The sequence below is a fragment of the Rhea americana genome, unplaced genomic scaffold (genome assembly GCF_003343005.1).
Source record: "Rhea americana isolate MKP2758 unplaced genomic scaffold, rheAme1 scaffold_110, whole genome shotgun sequence".
In the NCBI taxonomy this organism is placed as follows: domain Eukaryota; kingdom Metazoa; phylum Chordata; class Aves; order Rheiformes; family Rheidae; genus Rhea; species Rhea americana.
In genome coordinates, this window is record NW_028185151.1 from 1,362,738 (window position 1) to 1,376,915 (window position 14,178).

Here is a 14,178-nt window from a genome sequence, read left to right on the forward strand (position 1 = left end):
GTGGCCTCACCAAGGCTGAGTAGAGGGGGAGAGGACCACCTCCCGTGACCTGCTGCAGTGCTCTTCCTAATGCAGCCCAGGATACCATTGGCTGCCCTTGGCCACAAGGGCACATACTGGCTTATGGTCAGCTTGTCCACTAGGACCAGTTCCTTCTCTGCAGAGCTGCTTTCCAGCAGGTCAGCCCCCAGCCTGTACTGGTGCGTGGAGTTATTCCTCTCCAGTGACAGRACTCTGCACTTACCTTTGAACCTCATGTGGTTCCTCTCTGCCTGTCTCTGCAGCYTGTTGAGGTTCCTCTGAATGGCAGCACAACCCTCTGGTGGATCAGCCACTCCTCCTAGTTTTGAATCATCAGCAAACTTGCTGAGGGTACACTCTGTCCCTTCCTCCAGGCTGGTGATGAATAAATTGAACAGTATCGAACCCAGTATTGATGCCTTGGTGACACCGCTAGCTACAGGCCTCCAACTAGACTTTGCACCACTGATGGCAACCCTCTGAGCTCTGCCTTTCTGCCAGTTCTCAATCCACTTCACTGTCCACTCATCTAACGCACACTTCCTGAGATTACCTGTGAGGATGTTACATGATGCAGTGTTGAAAGCCTTACTGAAGTCAAGATAGACAACATCCACTGCTCTTCCTCTCATTTACACAGCCAGTCATCCCAGTTCTCATTGTCCACTTACACAGCTCAATCTTCTTTCTTGAGTGTACAGGCTTAGTGCAGATTCTCTTTTTGCTGTCTTCCCGTTCTTTCTCAGAGATGGTGGTTTTAGGTATAATCTGTAACACACTTTCTCATAACCTAATACATGACCTGCTTTACTGGGGTTTCATTAGATATTTCTCTCTCTTTATTTTATTATGAGATTACATATTAAGTATGGAATAGTCATTTTTGCATCAGTGGAGTTAGCATTGTGCTGCTTAACAGCAAACATATAACTGAATGAGTTGAAACGGTATGTTGTTTTTTGTACACTTAGCTTTTAGTATAGAAGTGTTATACTTGAATCCTTTTTTGTTCATAAAAGGTTAAAAGCATGAACTTTGCTCTTTTGTGCAGGTTGCCATTGATCAGTGTTGCACTAGTCCAAGGGAAAGCTCTCGGAGGAGGAGCAGAGCTTACCACAGCATGTGATTTTAGGTAAGAATAAAATTTTAGCCGCTTCAATGTTGAGTTGTTGATTTAATGACAATATCTATGAAATCGAGGAAGCTCAAGGTGTCACTCTAACTASGAATTGTGTGCCTGAATTCCAAAGCACTTGGAATTTGGCCTCTTTGCTTTGTAAGTAGATTTCACAGGAAGAATGACTGAGTTTCCTGATAGTACAGAGAAAAGATTAACTGTCAGGTTATGCAATTTGAATCACTGTGTAAAACAAGAACAGTGATGATCTTAAGCAACTTTCTACATCATAAAAAAAGTGGTTCCAGTTCCTTGCCACTGAAATATAGGTAGGAGGACTGCAAAACTGTATCAATATATGTCCCTTTATGTGGCTGTCATAAGAATAAATTAAACTCTCCACTCTAGTCTTAGATTTAGACTTACAGATTTATTATTTGTAACCTGTGACTAGATGCTGTACAGTTTTTGGCACAAGAGTTTGAGAGGCAGAAAAAAGCAAATGAAGATTTGTTCCATTTTTTTCCATGCAGGTGCAGGGATTTGACAGCATGAACTAACTTGCAAAAAACAGATGGCTTTAAAAAGGCTAAATGCAGAGCAGAAACAGGAAGAAACTAAAGCAATAAAATGTCACTTTATTTAAACAGTTTCTAATGTGCAAATAACCTATAGATGTAATAGGATAAGCAATGCACTCAGGTTTTCTGAAAATGAGCTTTTAGCTGAATTTCTATCTAAGAGAAAGAAATATGGTCCTTAAGGGGGCCTTTGTGCCTGAAATGAGAAAGGAATTGCCTAGAACAGGCCAAAAATACTTACGTTTAAAAGTGATATTGAGTAAACTAGAATTTTACAATGCTATTCCAGGTATCAAGAAAGGCTTTGTATAGAAGAGATGATATCCACATTGTCTGAACCACAGGAAACTAGATTGGTCTGCCTCTTTGATTGTAGCTAYATAGCACTTAGTTAACTGGAAACCCAGATCTGACTCAGAGTACAGAGAACCCAGAACTCRGCCTTTGAGTAATACTGTTGTTACAAACAGCTAGTAAACCTGCAAAGAAGCATCACATCTAACAGCTGAATCATTAACAGGAGAATGTATCTGGGTGACCTAGTAGATCTTCCCATTTCTGTGGGTCCACTGGCAGAAACTGGATCCTGTTATCCCTATTTAGGAGTTCAGGGAATGTGAACGTAACGTAGTGAGAATCTTTTCACTTTTTAAAATATATACTCCTTACGTTTACTCCAGCTAGCTATTTAATACACTGTATAATTATAATCATTGTCAAGTAGCTCTTACTTGCATGAAGTGAGCAGCTGCAGTTCCTCTGATGTGCTGCCATGATTTTCATAACTACAGCTGTTGATCTATCTTCCATTGCTTTCTAGCACACTAATCCGGTGCAACTTACTAATAGCAATTCAGAAGTATCAAATGGGACTTAATTAGTAACAAAAGCAAGATATGGAAACACATTCTATGCAGCTATTACTCCTGAATTAAAGAGCATTCTATGATTCTGAGTTTTGGTACTGGGAGATAAAATGCTGTTTCTTTTGAAGACTATTTGAAGTTAATAGTGGAATAGGAATTCTGTCTTGAATCACTAGATAACAAAAGAGAACAGACAGGTTGGAGTTTTGTCCAAGTCCTTCCGTGACTAAAATGTTTCATCATGTTCTTAAATATCTATCTAATGCTAAAAGCAGCCAAAGATAAAGTTTCTAATCCATTTGTGTTTTTCACACACTTACAGTTACTGGGTAAACTAGCTGTGTGCTTGGTACTGACTTGAAATATTCTCTTATTTTTCTCTTTGCTGGTTTGTATTCCATTAACTGCACTGATGCTGTTCTAGTAGTTTACTTGTAATAGAATGGCTTATGTGCATCATGCTTCCAAAGCACATTCAACAGAGAAGGCATATCTATACTGAAGTAGTGATGTGGATAAATTTATTTTTTAAATTGCTGTGATGGTTTAAGATGTTACTGATGTATTCTTCCAGTGCAGTTCTTACGGCTAAATGTCCTTTGAGCTGTTTTCAACTAGCTCATTTTTAATTAGATTAGGGAGATCTTGCACAAACTCTAGCACTTTTATTGCTTATACAAGGGCAATAATGAAAAGTGAAAGCATCTTAGGTCATACCATCTTTGATCTAGAAGGGGATGTCTTCTCAAAACATTTTTAATTTGTAGTTGCGTTATGAATTGTTGCAGCATGACTCTGTAAGTAGCAACATCCTTTTTCTTAAAAAGTTCATAAACATGCAATTGAGCAAAAATCGTCTAGGCAAGTGCAAGGTAATTAAAATCCTTTCACGGAATCACAGAATGGTTGAGGTTGGAAGAGACCTCTAGAAATCATCTTGTCCAGCCCCCCGATCAAGCAGGGTCACCTAGAGCAGGCTGCTCCAGGCTTTCATCATCTTAGGAGCACTTTGATGGTCTCAATCCAGTAGCTGCATGCGTCTCTTGTATTGAGGAGCCCAGAGCTGTACCCAGTATTCCAGATGTGGCCTCACCAGGGCTGAGTAAAGGGGAAGGATTGCCTCCCTCTACCTGCTGGCAGTGCTCTTCCTAATGCAGCTTTGGCTTTGGCCACAAGGGYACATTACTTTCTCGTGATCAACTTGTTCACCAGGAATTGACTTTTCAGAGCTTTTCTAATATGAAAGTTTGGAAGATAATGCTTCTCACGCTTTAATTGTGACAAAATAATTCTGTTTTATTATTCTTGTAGAAGTGAATAATGTGAAAATATGTATGTATAAATCTTATTTGGGCAAAGAAGATTTTTACTACAGCTTTAAAAAACTYAAACTTTTTTCATTGTGCCACTGCTATACATTCCCTCCAAGCCTGCGAAGACGGCTAGAGGGTTCTGCTTCCAAATGTCAGCGTACATACTAATTCTATCTGATGCTGCAGCCATTTCAGTGAAGTAAGTGCCCAGAGGACTGTGGTGTTGGGGCCTTCACCTGATTCAGTGACCAATTTTGCAGAAAAGCAAAGTGAATTATTTTCTCTGAGCTCTTTTTTGCAAAACTTGCACAATATTTTGTATCTGCATAATGCATGAAGTTAGAGATCTGAGTTTGCAGGGTTGGTTCAAGTATTTGGACTGGCTTATAGTGGATTGTTGGGCAGTAAACTAAATAGATAYCTGACATAGACAGTTTGGTAATGAATCTATGGTAATGAATCTATTTCTGCAGTTAGTAGTTTATGATCTTTAGAGTGTGGTAGCTGCAGTTGGCTACCAGCCAGTAGCCAGAACACCTAACTCTGACTGATTTCTAAACTATCTTCTTTTTCATACTGGTGCTTTTGAGAAATCTGTTTTGTTACCCTTGCTTGTGCTGAGCAATATGTTACTTCATAAGAACCACCATTTTAAAGAGGCATTTGCTTTCTGAGCACTTCTATGCTCTCTATTTGTAGGAGTGGTAGAGTCTGGCTTTTAACAAGGGAGGAAGTTTCTGCTGGTAATACTCTATTGATATCAAATTGGCCTTGCTTCATTTTGATTGTTTTCTGTATTTTTGTGAAATATGTAGTGAGGCTTATGATTACACTTTAAGGTGGTAGGCATGTTCCATAAAATACGCAAGCGATGCAATGAAATATGTTGCTGTAAAACAACAGCTTTTATGTTGTGTATGTTCTTGTGATGACTTTAATTTTGTAAACGTACATTTACCGCATGGAATGTGATTTATACAAAATGACAGAAGCAGAAGAGTATATAACCACTGTGTAGGTAAAGGMACATTTTAAGTGACTTTTCAGTTGTAGACGCTCATACTCCTTTATATTAGATTACAGATAATTTGCTGCTCCTTAAGGAAAAAAATACTGTGAAGGCATTAGTATTCTACAGCAAGCTTTTCCAAGAATAGGCTTCAAAATGTCAGAACACAATACACTAGCTTCTTTGGAAATATTTTGCTGTATACAAGGATTTCAGCCTTTATTTTTATCAGAAGGAGCCTTTAGGTAAACAAGATGCTACTGTTTGAATTAAGAGGGTACTCAGTGCATAGCTCTTACCATTGGAAGGAGCATGATATGACTGTAATGGGAGGGAATTCATGTGTTCATGAGGTCTTGTTAAGTCTGGTCTTGGCTAGGCACTTTTAAACATACGTCATTCAAAAAAAGTCATTCCCATTCCACATTGTCAAGAATCAATAGTAAAATCTATGTCTTGGTTCTCACCAACTGTAGGTCCTTCCTATATTCGATGGATCCCTTGTTTATTTTAACTAGATAAAATTTCCCTTTCTTATTTGTATATATATTTATAAAAGATTATTCAAGTGAATAGGCAATTTTAGAATTTCATTGCACAGTAGTGCATCACTTCACATTTTGAAAGCTCTGGGAGGTTTGTTAGTACAGCTTTCTGACAAATTTTTAAAGAGCATGGATTATGGTTTTAGTGCCTGCCTTTAAGAAGGCTGTTCTTATTTTTTTCAAATGGTGTGATTGAAGTCTGGTTAAATAATCGCAGCACTGTTAGAAAGAGACTTGAGAACTTATATTTGTGGACATGTATTTATGTCTGTAGACTTTTTTCTTGTTTACCAATATTCATTTGGCTTTGAATTTCACATGTTTACCATCTTCCATGCAAAGGATTTATGCACAGAGTCTGCAGTTAAAGTTTACCGGTCTTTGACTTTATTAGAAATGTGAATAACGATGACAAAATAAGAACTTTTTGCTCTGAGATTATCTTTTCATAAAGGATTTGCTTCAGTGCAGGTTTCTGTCTGAGAGGCTAAACCCTCTTGTCCTTGTTGAATGAGATTTTTCTTTTTCTTATGAATGCTAACCTGTATTTTAGACCACTTCTACCACATAAGCTTGTCTTCTCTGTTGAACAGTCCTGTGTATGGCTGATTCTCTGCTGCGTAGTAATAAGAAACAGAGCTATCTCAGATAATAGAAAAGCTAGATTAGACAGACTTTTGGGAATGCAGAGCTGAAACTATAAAGTTCTCCTGGACCCATGCTGATTAGTGCTGAGACACCAAGCTGTCAATATATTGTACAGGAGCATTCAGGTTCAAGAAGAGAGAGTTTAGAAAAGGTATGAATGCACTGGAATTGTTCATTACTTTTGTATCTGTGAAGTGACCAGTCCCCAACTTAGAAAAACTAATAAACTTTTTTTTTTATATATACAGTCAGGTAAGTCTACATGTTGGTTAACTGAAGCCTGAGCGAAACACATTTTCCAGTCTGCTGATAAGTGAGGTGGGATTATATTAGATTGATTTCACAAGAAGGACAAACTGCCTGAAAGCTCATGTTGATGTTGAAGGAGGGTGTCTCTGCTGCCTGTTCCTAGGTTACTGCTTACCTGTAGTTTATTAAGCACCAGTGAAGATGCCTGTGTGTGTCAAGTAAACTCACTTAAAAGAACAAAAAGGCTAGGTATTTTTGTGTGTGTGTGTGTGTGTGTTGTTGAGTGAGTGGTTTGTAAAAAGGATGTAGTAATGGCTAGAGCCACTGTGAAGGAGGTACATAGTGGCCAGGAAAGGAGAATGAAGAACCTGAGGGATGGGAATATAGCCATCACATTTTGGCCCTAGGGAGGTGTTAAATTGCCTAAATTTCCTCTGAAGCCACAGCTTAAAAGTGCCTAACTTTGCCCTGGGTCAGGTTCCATAGGATGTTTTGCAGATTACTTAAAGCTGTCGAACCTCTTATTTTTGTGGAGTTACTTGCTGTTGAAGGACTACTAAGAAGTATTCTTCCGTTCTCTAACACTAGATAGTTAACACCGTAGGTATCTGAAGGGTAACTGTCCACATCTGATTACTGCTTATTGAAATGACCAAATAGTCACTAAAGGCTTCAAAATCTTGAGTTTTTGCAAATTTAAGCAGGTGTTACTAACATACTGATCTCAATATATCTGTATTATACACATTGCCTTCACAATTGTAACTTCTAGTCTTTCTCTTTGTAATGTTTTTCTCTCCCCCCTATAATCCCAAGCAGCTCARTATTTCAGTGAAAATTGAGGCCTACTGACTGGGCCTCTGTGTCCATTTTCCCTCAGGACATATCCAAAAATTGTGCAAAACAAGACTGCAAACTACTTGAACCTGTAAACACTGATGGCTTCAGCTTTCTTCTTCTTCCTGGATGTCATACTTGGTAAGAGATTAGTTTTTACTGCTGTAACTCAGCAGTCACAGTAATAATAAAATTATAAATTCTTGTATTAAATGTTTTTGTTTAAGAACTTTTAGTGTATCCATGGTTTTATTATTAAAACTATTAGGTTTTACTTACAAGTTCTTTTGTATGCAGAGTGGTTCATATTCAGAAATAAACCCCAAATATTTAGACCAAGGAAAAAAAAAACAATCGTTCTACTGTGTGTGGGTCTGTGTGTGGGTCTGTGTGGTGGAGAAAAGATCCACCAGGGAAACTTACTCCTGGTGATAAGAGGATGTTCATATTTTTAGTCATATTTTTGGAGGATCCATGACAGTTTGCTGAAAATGCGCCTATCTCTGGCCAGCTAATCTTGAACATAACATCAGTCAGTGATCCAAAACTGTCAAGGAGGTGAAAAAGTTAAGTTAGTTTGAAATATTGTTCTTTTAATGTTAAATCCTTCCTCACATTTATGCCTTTTTGAATACAAGTTGTCCCCATCTATCCATCCATCCATGCCTTCCCCTCCACACACTCCCCTCCCCCCAGAAAAAAAAAAAGAGAGAGAGAGAAATGATAGCTGAGGTAGGCTTTAAAATCATGTCTGAGAAACTTAAAATTTAGGTCACAGTCWCTGTAATCATTTTAAAATGCAACATTTATTTTTGAATGAAATTATTAACCTAGTATCCTGACAAAATGCCAACATATCATTATAGTTTCATCCCTACTGATTTCAAATAAGAGTATGATCTCTTTCCTTTAGTCAGAAATTGTTGTATAGGATAATGTGCAAATTCAGTATTATTGCACACTAAGAAGTATTGCACACTGCTGAATTTCAAAGTGTGTACTTAGGTCTTGTGAAGATTTATTAGTGATGTTGGGACACTTAAAATCCTTTAATGCTACGTGTTGCAGAAATGTGATATATCAAATATGTGATATATCAAATACATCATGAAATATCACAGAATAGTTGAGGTTGGAAGGGACCTCTAGAGATCATCTTATTGAGCCCCCCTGATCAAATGGGTCACCTAGAGCATGTTGCCCACTACTGTGTCYGGACGGCCTTTGACCGTCTCCAAGGATGGAGACTGCACAGCCTCTCTGGGCAACCTGCTGCAGTGCTCAGTCACCCTCACAGTGAAGAAGTTTTCACTTATGTTCAGATGGACATTCCTGTGTTTCAGTTTGTGCCTGTTGCCTCTCATCCTATTGCTGGGCACCACTAGAGTCTAGCCCCATCCTCTTAACACCCTCCCTTCAGATACCTAGATGCGTTGATAAGGTGTGCCGCCCCCCCCCCAAGTCTTGTCTTCTCCAGGCTGAACAGGCYGAGCTCTCTGAGCCTTCCTCATGAGAGAGATGCTCCAGTCCCTTCATCATCTTAGGAGCCTTTTGGTGAACTTGCTTCAGTAGTTCTATGTGTCTCTTGTGTTGGGGAGCCCAGAGCTGGAGCCAGTACTCCAAGCGTGGCCTCACCAAGGCTGAGTAGAGGGGGAGAGGACCACCTCCCGTGACCTGCTGCAGTGCTCTTCCTAATRCAGCCCAGGATGCCAYTGGCTGCCCTTGGCCACAAGGGCACATTACTGCCTCATGTCCAACTTGTTGTCCCCCTTGTCCTTCAGAGCAGCTCAGACCTTGTAACTCTTAGGACTGATGTCAAAAAATCCTATTTCTTTCTGGTCAGCTTGTTCCAGGAAAATGAGATGATCTTTGTATTTTTGACACTTTAGATGGCAGTCTCTGAGCCAGATCGCTGGAGAGCTTCCCCTCCCTTTTCTATGTCAGCAGCAGTGATGAGCAAAGAATATGACTGAAATGTCCTTGCTTTTAAGAGACTTCTGAACTTGTTCTAGGTGAATTCTTTGGTCTTGATGATTAGACCAGATTGAAGTTGAAAGTTATGAAACAGGTTATAAACACGGGTGAATGGGCTGCAAGGAAGTATGCACTTAAATAAATAAATAAATAAATAAAAGGCAAGCTTTCAATTTGGAGAGAAGCTCCAGTGTACTACTTGATTTCTAGATGGATACTGGGATTCTGATTTAGTTAAAACATTAGATTATCAAAATCCTTTACCTCCAAATGGTCTTTATTCATCAAAGAATCTGGAAAAATAGTACTGGATCTTTTCTAATGGAAATTTTTGCTCAAGTCTAAAAGGCATATCTGTTGTTGAAAACATTTACTTGAATGAAATCCAAACAGCTCTAGTTCCTTTTTTGGAAGGAAAGACTCATGTAACATTTTAGATTTCCAGCATGAGTAATTTTCGTGTGAGCCTTACTTTGGCTTTCACTCACTTGTGTATTTGGGTTTTGGCAGCCTGTAAAGAATAGGTAAAACCACCTTCATGGAAAAGACCCGAGTGCTAAAGTCAAGATGAAAGCTACTCTGTGAGAATAAGTGTACAATAATGGGGTTGCAATTTATCTATGTATGTGCCCCACTGACACCAGGGTAGTATAAATAAAGTTATAGCTGGGAATTAGGAGGAGAGTGCTGGTAAAAAAAAAAAAAAAAAAAAGTATCAGCTGTTAGGGAGGAAAAATTCTGTGGTATCTCATGGATTGGCTGTAGTATGACTAGAGGGAGGAAAAGAGGGATTCAGGCACTACATTTTGAACGAAAAGACTGTAGTTTCCCCTTTATGGTTCTGGTGATCTGTGTTATGCTTTCACAGTTTATATTGCACACTTCAGTGGAGTTACAGCCCCCCCATGTACTTTCTATTTTATTCTCTCTGTTCTGTAAGCTTGTAAATTGTCTGTTCCTTCCCTGCCTGCATGCTAGGTGAATTGCCAAGCAGGTCGGAGGCAGCRGCCAGGAACTAGGGTGCGTTTATGGCTAATGGCAGAACTGCAAAAAGTCTGACTCCTCCATTTGTGAATTTCATTTTTCTGCTGTTTTCTTAATCTTCCCAACTAAGCTGAATGCTTGAGCTTAAAAGTCCAGGAACAGAAATAGGGGGAGCAGCATCTGGCTCATACAGCGTTCATGGCATATCCCAGCTTGCTAAGGGCAGGGCGCRTGATGTGTGCGGGTTGTGTGGTGGTGCAAGGCTGTTTTACCAGGCTGCTGCCAGCAGAATGAGCATCCTGGCAAGGCCTCTCCATGTCTGGGTGGCCACCWGGCCCAGCCCAGCCTTGTGCTGCATGTGGCCCAGAGCAGGAGGGAAGCCAGCATGGAGGTGACCAGATGCCACTGCTTATGCTACTTGTGGGAACTGGCTATGGCAATCGCATGTGGACCTCAAAAAACATCTGCCTCTGAAATGGAACAGATTTTCTTAGTTTGGTTTTCTGACCTTTTTTTTTTTTTTTTTTTAATAAGAAAAGCTCATCGTACTCACTCTACTACTGCTTGTGGAGTTTTAATCTGTCATGTTTTTTTGGGTGCCTGTTTCTTACCTTGTGATCTGTTAAGTAACTTAATTTTTCATTCCTGCTACAGAGAAAGACTTCCTGTAATTTCCAATATTCAGCTGCATTTATCCTTTCTTTTAAAAGAAATGCAAGTTTTCATAGTATTTTTTTTTTCTTACTGGCTTCTGTAAGGCCACAGGCAAGGAAGTGTCAGCCTGAGAGGTAAAGAATCAGATTTAAAACCTTCCTAAGCCAGAACTGCCAGTGGAACCTTCATCCATAGTTTGGGGAGATTCAGGTACAGAAAGATATTAGAAGAGCCATCTTTCTGGCATGCAGGCAGTATTATGATAAACATCAGCTGTAGGAGACTTTCTGGGGGGCCTTACCTATCTTTTCCTGCTTGATGCTGCCTTTCTCCCCTTGCAGGGTATTGGCAACAGTTTCTTTACTGGTGTTTTTTTTTTTCTTTTAGAATCTCTCTCTCAAGTCAGCAGTCTTTCTGGCCCCCTTTTAGCCACTGTCCTTTGGTCAGGGAAGTGCTTGAGAAACAAATCTTTTTTTAGTTCTCAGGTCATTCTTATGCAATGATGTTCTGGGCCAATATTAGTCTGGTTCTCGCCAGATTGCACAAAGCGTTCTCTGTTGTGTTAACCTACCCCTTTTTGCTGCTGCTGAGTATTATCTTAATTTTTCTCGGTGCGGGCGTTGCTTCTGATAATAAGCTGTTTTTCTGGGCATGCAGATATCTCTATCTGCCTACCATAATTTAACTCTTGTTTGTCCAGTGGATCTTTTTCCACTGACAATACTATTTTTGTGCTTCTTTCCTGGAGTTATGTTTTTTTTCATTTCTGCTGTGTGCTCTTTTCTACCTACTCTTTTTGTCTTATCACATAACACTGTTATGCAATCAATGTTCAGCTTGAAATGAATAATCTCACAACCCCTTTGAGTATTCTGTTCCTTTTGGAGGCTCACTTTCCATAGGATATCTTAAAATTTGGGCAATAGATGGTAGAATTATCCACAACTTCTACCCCTGTTTATGCTTAGAGAYTAAGTTGCTTCTGAGATGGCTCATGTCTATTTAACATTTTGTGCTTTTTATTCCAGCTCTACTTGAATTTGTTACCTGCAGCTTTTTTTATTATTATTATTACTACAGCTCCCCATTTTTTGATCCATGACTTCACTCTCAAAATTTTAGTATGTACCAAGTGTCTTGTGCATTTAGATGAAAACGTGATCTTGTCATTCCTTCCTCTGCCTTTCATTTGACTCTGGGTTATGCGAGAAAGCATAAGAGTCATGTTATAAATAGTCATTTAAAGGCATTCCTTGAAGCATSCATCTCTTTTTGTTTAGGTCCTTCTATTCCTCTATGGGAAGTGGAGAGGGATCTCCCACCYGTGTTAACGATGTTAATCTCTGGTTCAAGAAAATAAACCTGTAGTTAGGTGTCTATCTCTTGGTGCTGGTTTTGACCCTGATTCTTGGAGTTCCATAAAATGCATTAGAAAAACTGACTGGAGGACAGCAAAGAAAGCTAAAGGCAAAGCTTGTTTACTGAGATTTGAGATATTTTCTCCTAGGCTACTTCATGTAAATTTTGATTCTGAGCTTTAGTTGGAGGTTTAGGGGAGAGGGGGAAGGGAGAGAATGGATGCACTAAGAGTATTACAAAATAATTTTGTAACTGTAAATAATATTTCATGTAATTTGTAAGGCAGTTTGAAAAGAGCTGTGAGAAAAGTGAGCTCTCATGTTAGTGAGATTTCTTATGCTGGCATTAAACTTGGTCCTTTGACACTGAGTTTTAGAAAGTATCTAGAACACACGGTACTTGAGGGACTTGGTAGGATTTTTTTATTTTGATTTTTTTGATATAATTTTAATTTATTTAAATCTCAAGTAAAGAAGTATTTTTTTTAATCACTGGAAGGATTTGAGAGGACTGACTTTCTAATGAGTTTCTTAAAATAGTAGCTGGACCTACTTCTTTCTATTGCATTTCTGAAGTAAAGATTACAGATTAAAGCTCTTCACCTTCATGATTTGTATGCTGTGAACAGGAGAGATCATGAATATGTGCAGTCTTCTCATAAGCTATTGAAATTTGGGGTTACAGAGCAGCTTACTGCAGTTGTATCTAGGATCTGCACAAGGGACATAGGTTCCCAAAACTCTCTTAAATGGGTTTCTCTTTATTTTCACACCTAATTATTCTTTAGTGGTTACCATTTAGATATCCATTAATTGAATTTTTGTTGCTAAAGAATTAAGATTTTGGGGAACTTGAGACTGTTGCTTTGATTTTGTTTGAACTGTCATCAAAAGCATATTAAAAGAAATCCTTAGTTTTACCAGTTTCACTTTGGAAGCCTCACTTCATGTTGCTGCAGGGGTGAAGCAGCAGTTACTGTAATGCATAATTGTCTTATTCCTTCTCTCTATTTGGCAGAAAAAGAAACAGCACTCCATCAGACAGAAGATAGGGGGGTGTATTCATGCTGGTGAGCTTTTGTGGGAAAGTACAGAGAAGTTAAGACTGGGAGACATGCACTGAGCTGTTATAGTTTGAAAATCTGCTAAATCTAATTAGCAAGGAGTTGTTGATTAAGTATATAAGCAGGGCTTTCTGATCCCTTTAAAGCCTATCTAATTAATCAACTAAGACTGAAACGCAAGTGAAATTACAATCAACTTTTCTCAGAATGAATCCACTTATTAGTATTTTCAGAGAAGAAGGGTTTTTTCTTGGTGAAAGGAAGGTATAATAAGATAGCTGAATTTCAGAAAAATCTTAGCTGTTTTGTCTAGATAATCCCCTTTCATTGTGCCTAGGTATTTAATTGATGGTATAGCGATAGAGACTGAAGAAACACTGCACTGTGTAGAGATAGATGGATTAATTACTCCCAGTATGCTTTTTGGAGGAGACTGTCTTATTCTTGAGGGTCTAATCCTAACAGCATCTGTCATGAAAATTGAAGTAAGGTTTGGGAACTGCTCATCAACAGCTTTGCTGACTAGCTGAATTATTTTAGTACTGCATATTTCTTCTGAAGAATACTCTTACCACAATATCTTGCTGCTTCAAAATTCATTGATTGCAAATGACTGATTAATGCATTTGTTATTAAGGTGAAATTCTGTAATAACCATGGAAAGGGTGTGTGTTGAAACAGTGAGCAAGGCAAGGACTAGTTTTTAATTAAAAATAAAATCTGCATATGCTCTGCAATTTAAATAATCATGAAAGAATTCCTAGCCTTTCTAATAAGATTTATTGCCCTAAAAATATTTTGAGAGATTAAATACCTATACAAGACAAATTTACATTATTAGAACACAGTGTTCTAATATAATTAAGTATTGATCTTTAGGTTTCTGAGTTAGGTCCCTGTTAACATGAACTGCAGCCTTATCTAGTCTGCACTCTTTTTTTTGTTTTGTTTTTCAGGC

General features: G+C 38.6%; 1 protein-coding gene across 1 annotated transcript in view; it reads left to right on the plus strand.

Moving 5' to 3' along the window:
- Positions 1-14,178, plus strand: part of ECHDC1 (ethylmalonyl-CoA decarboxylase 1) — a 48,531-nt gene that overhangs the window by 18,815 nt on the left and 15,538 nt on the right. The window contains exon 5 of the mRNA XM_085314145.1: positions 1,073-1,153. Within this exon, the coding sequence (XP_085170271.1) occupies positions 1,073-1,153 (81 nt within the window). The remainder of the gene's footprint in view (positions 1-1,072; positions 1,154-14,178) is intronic.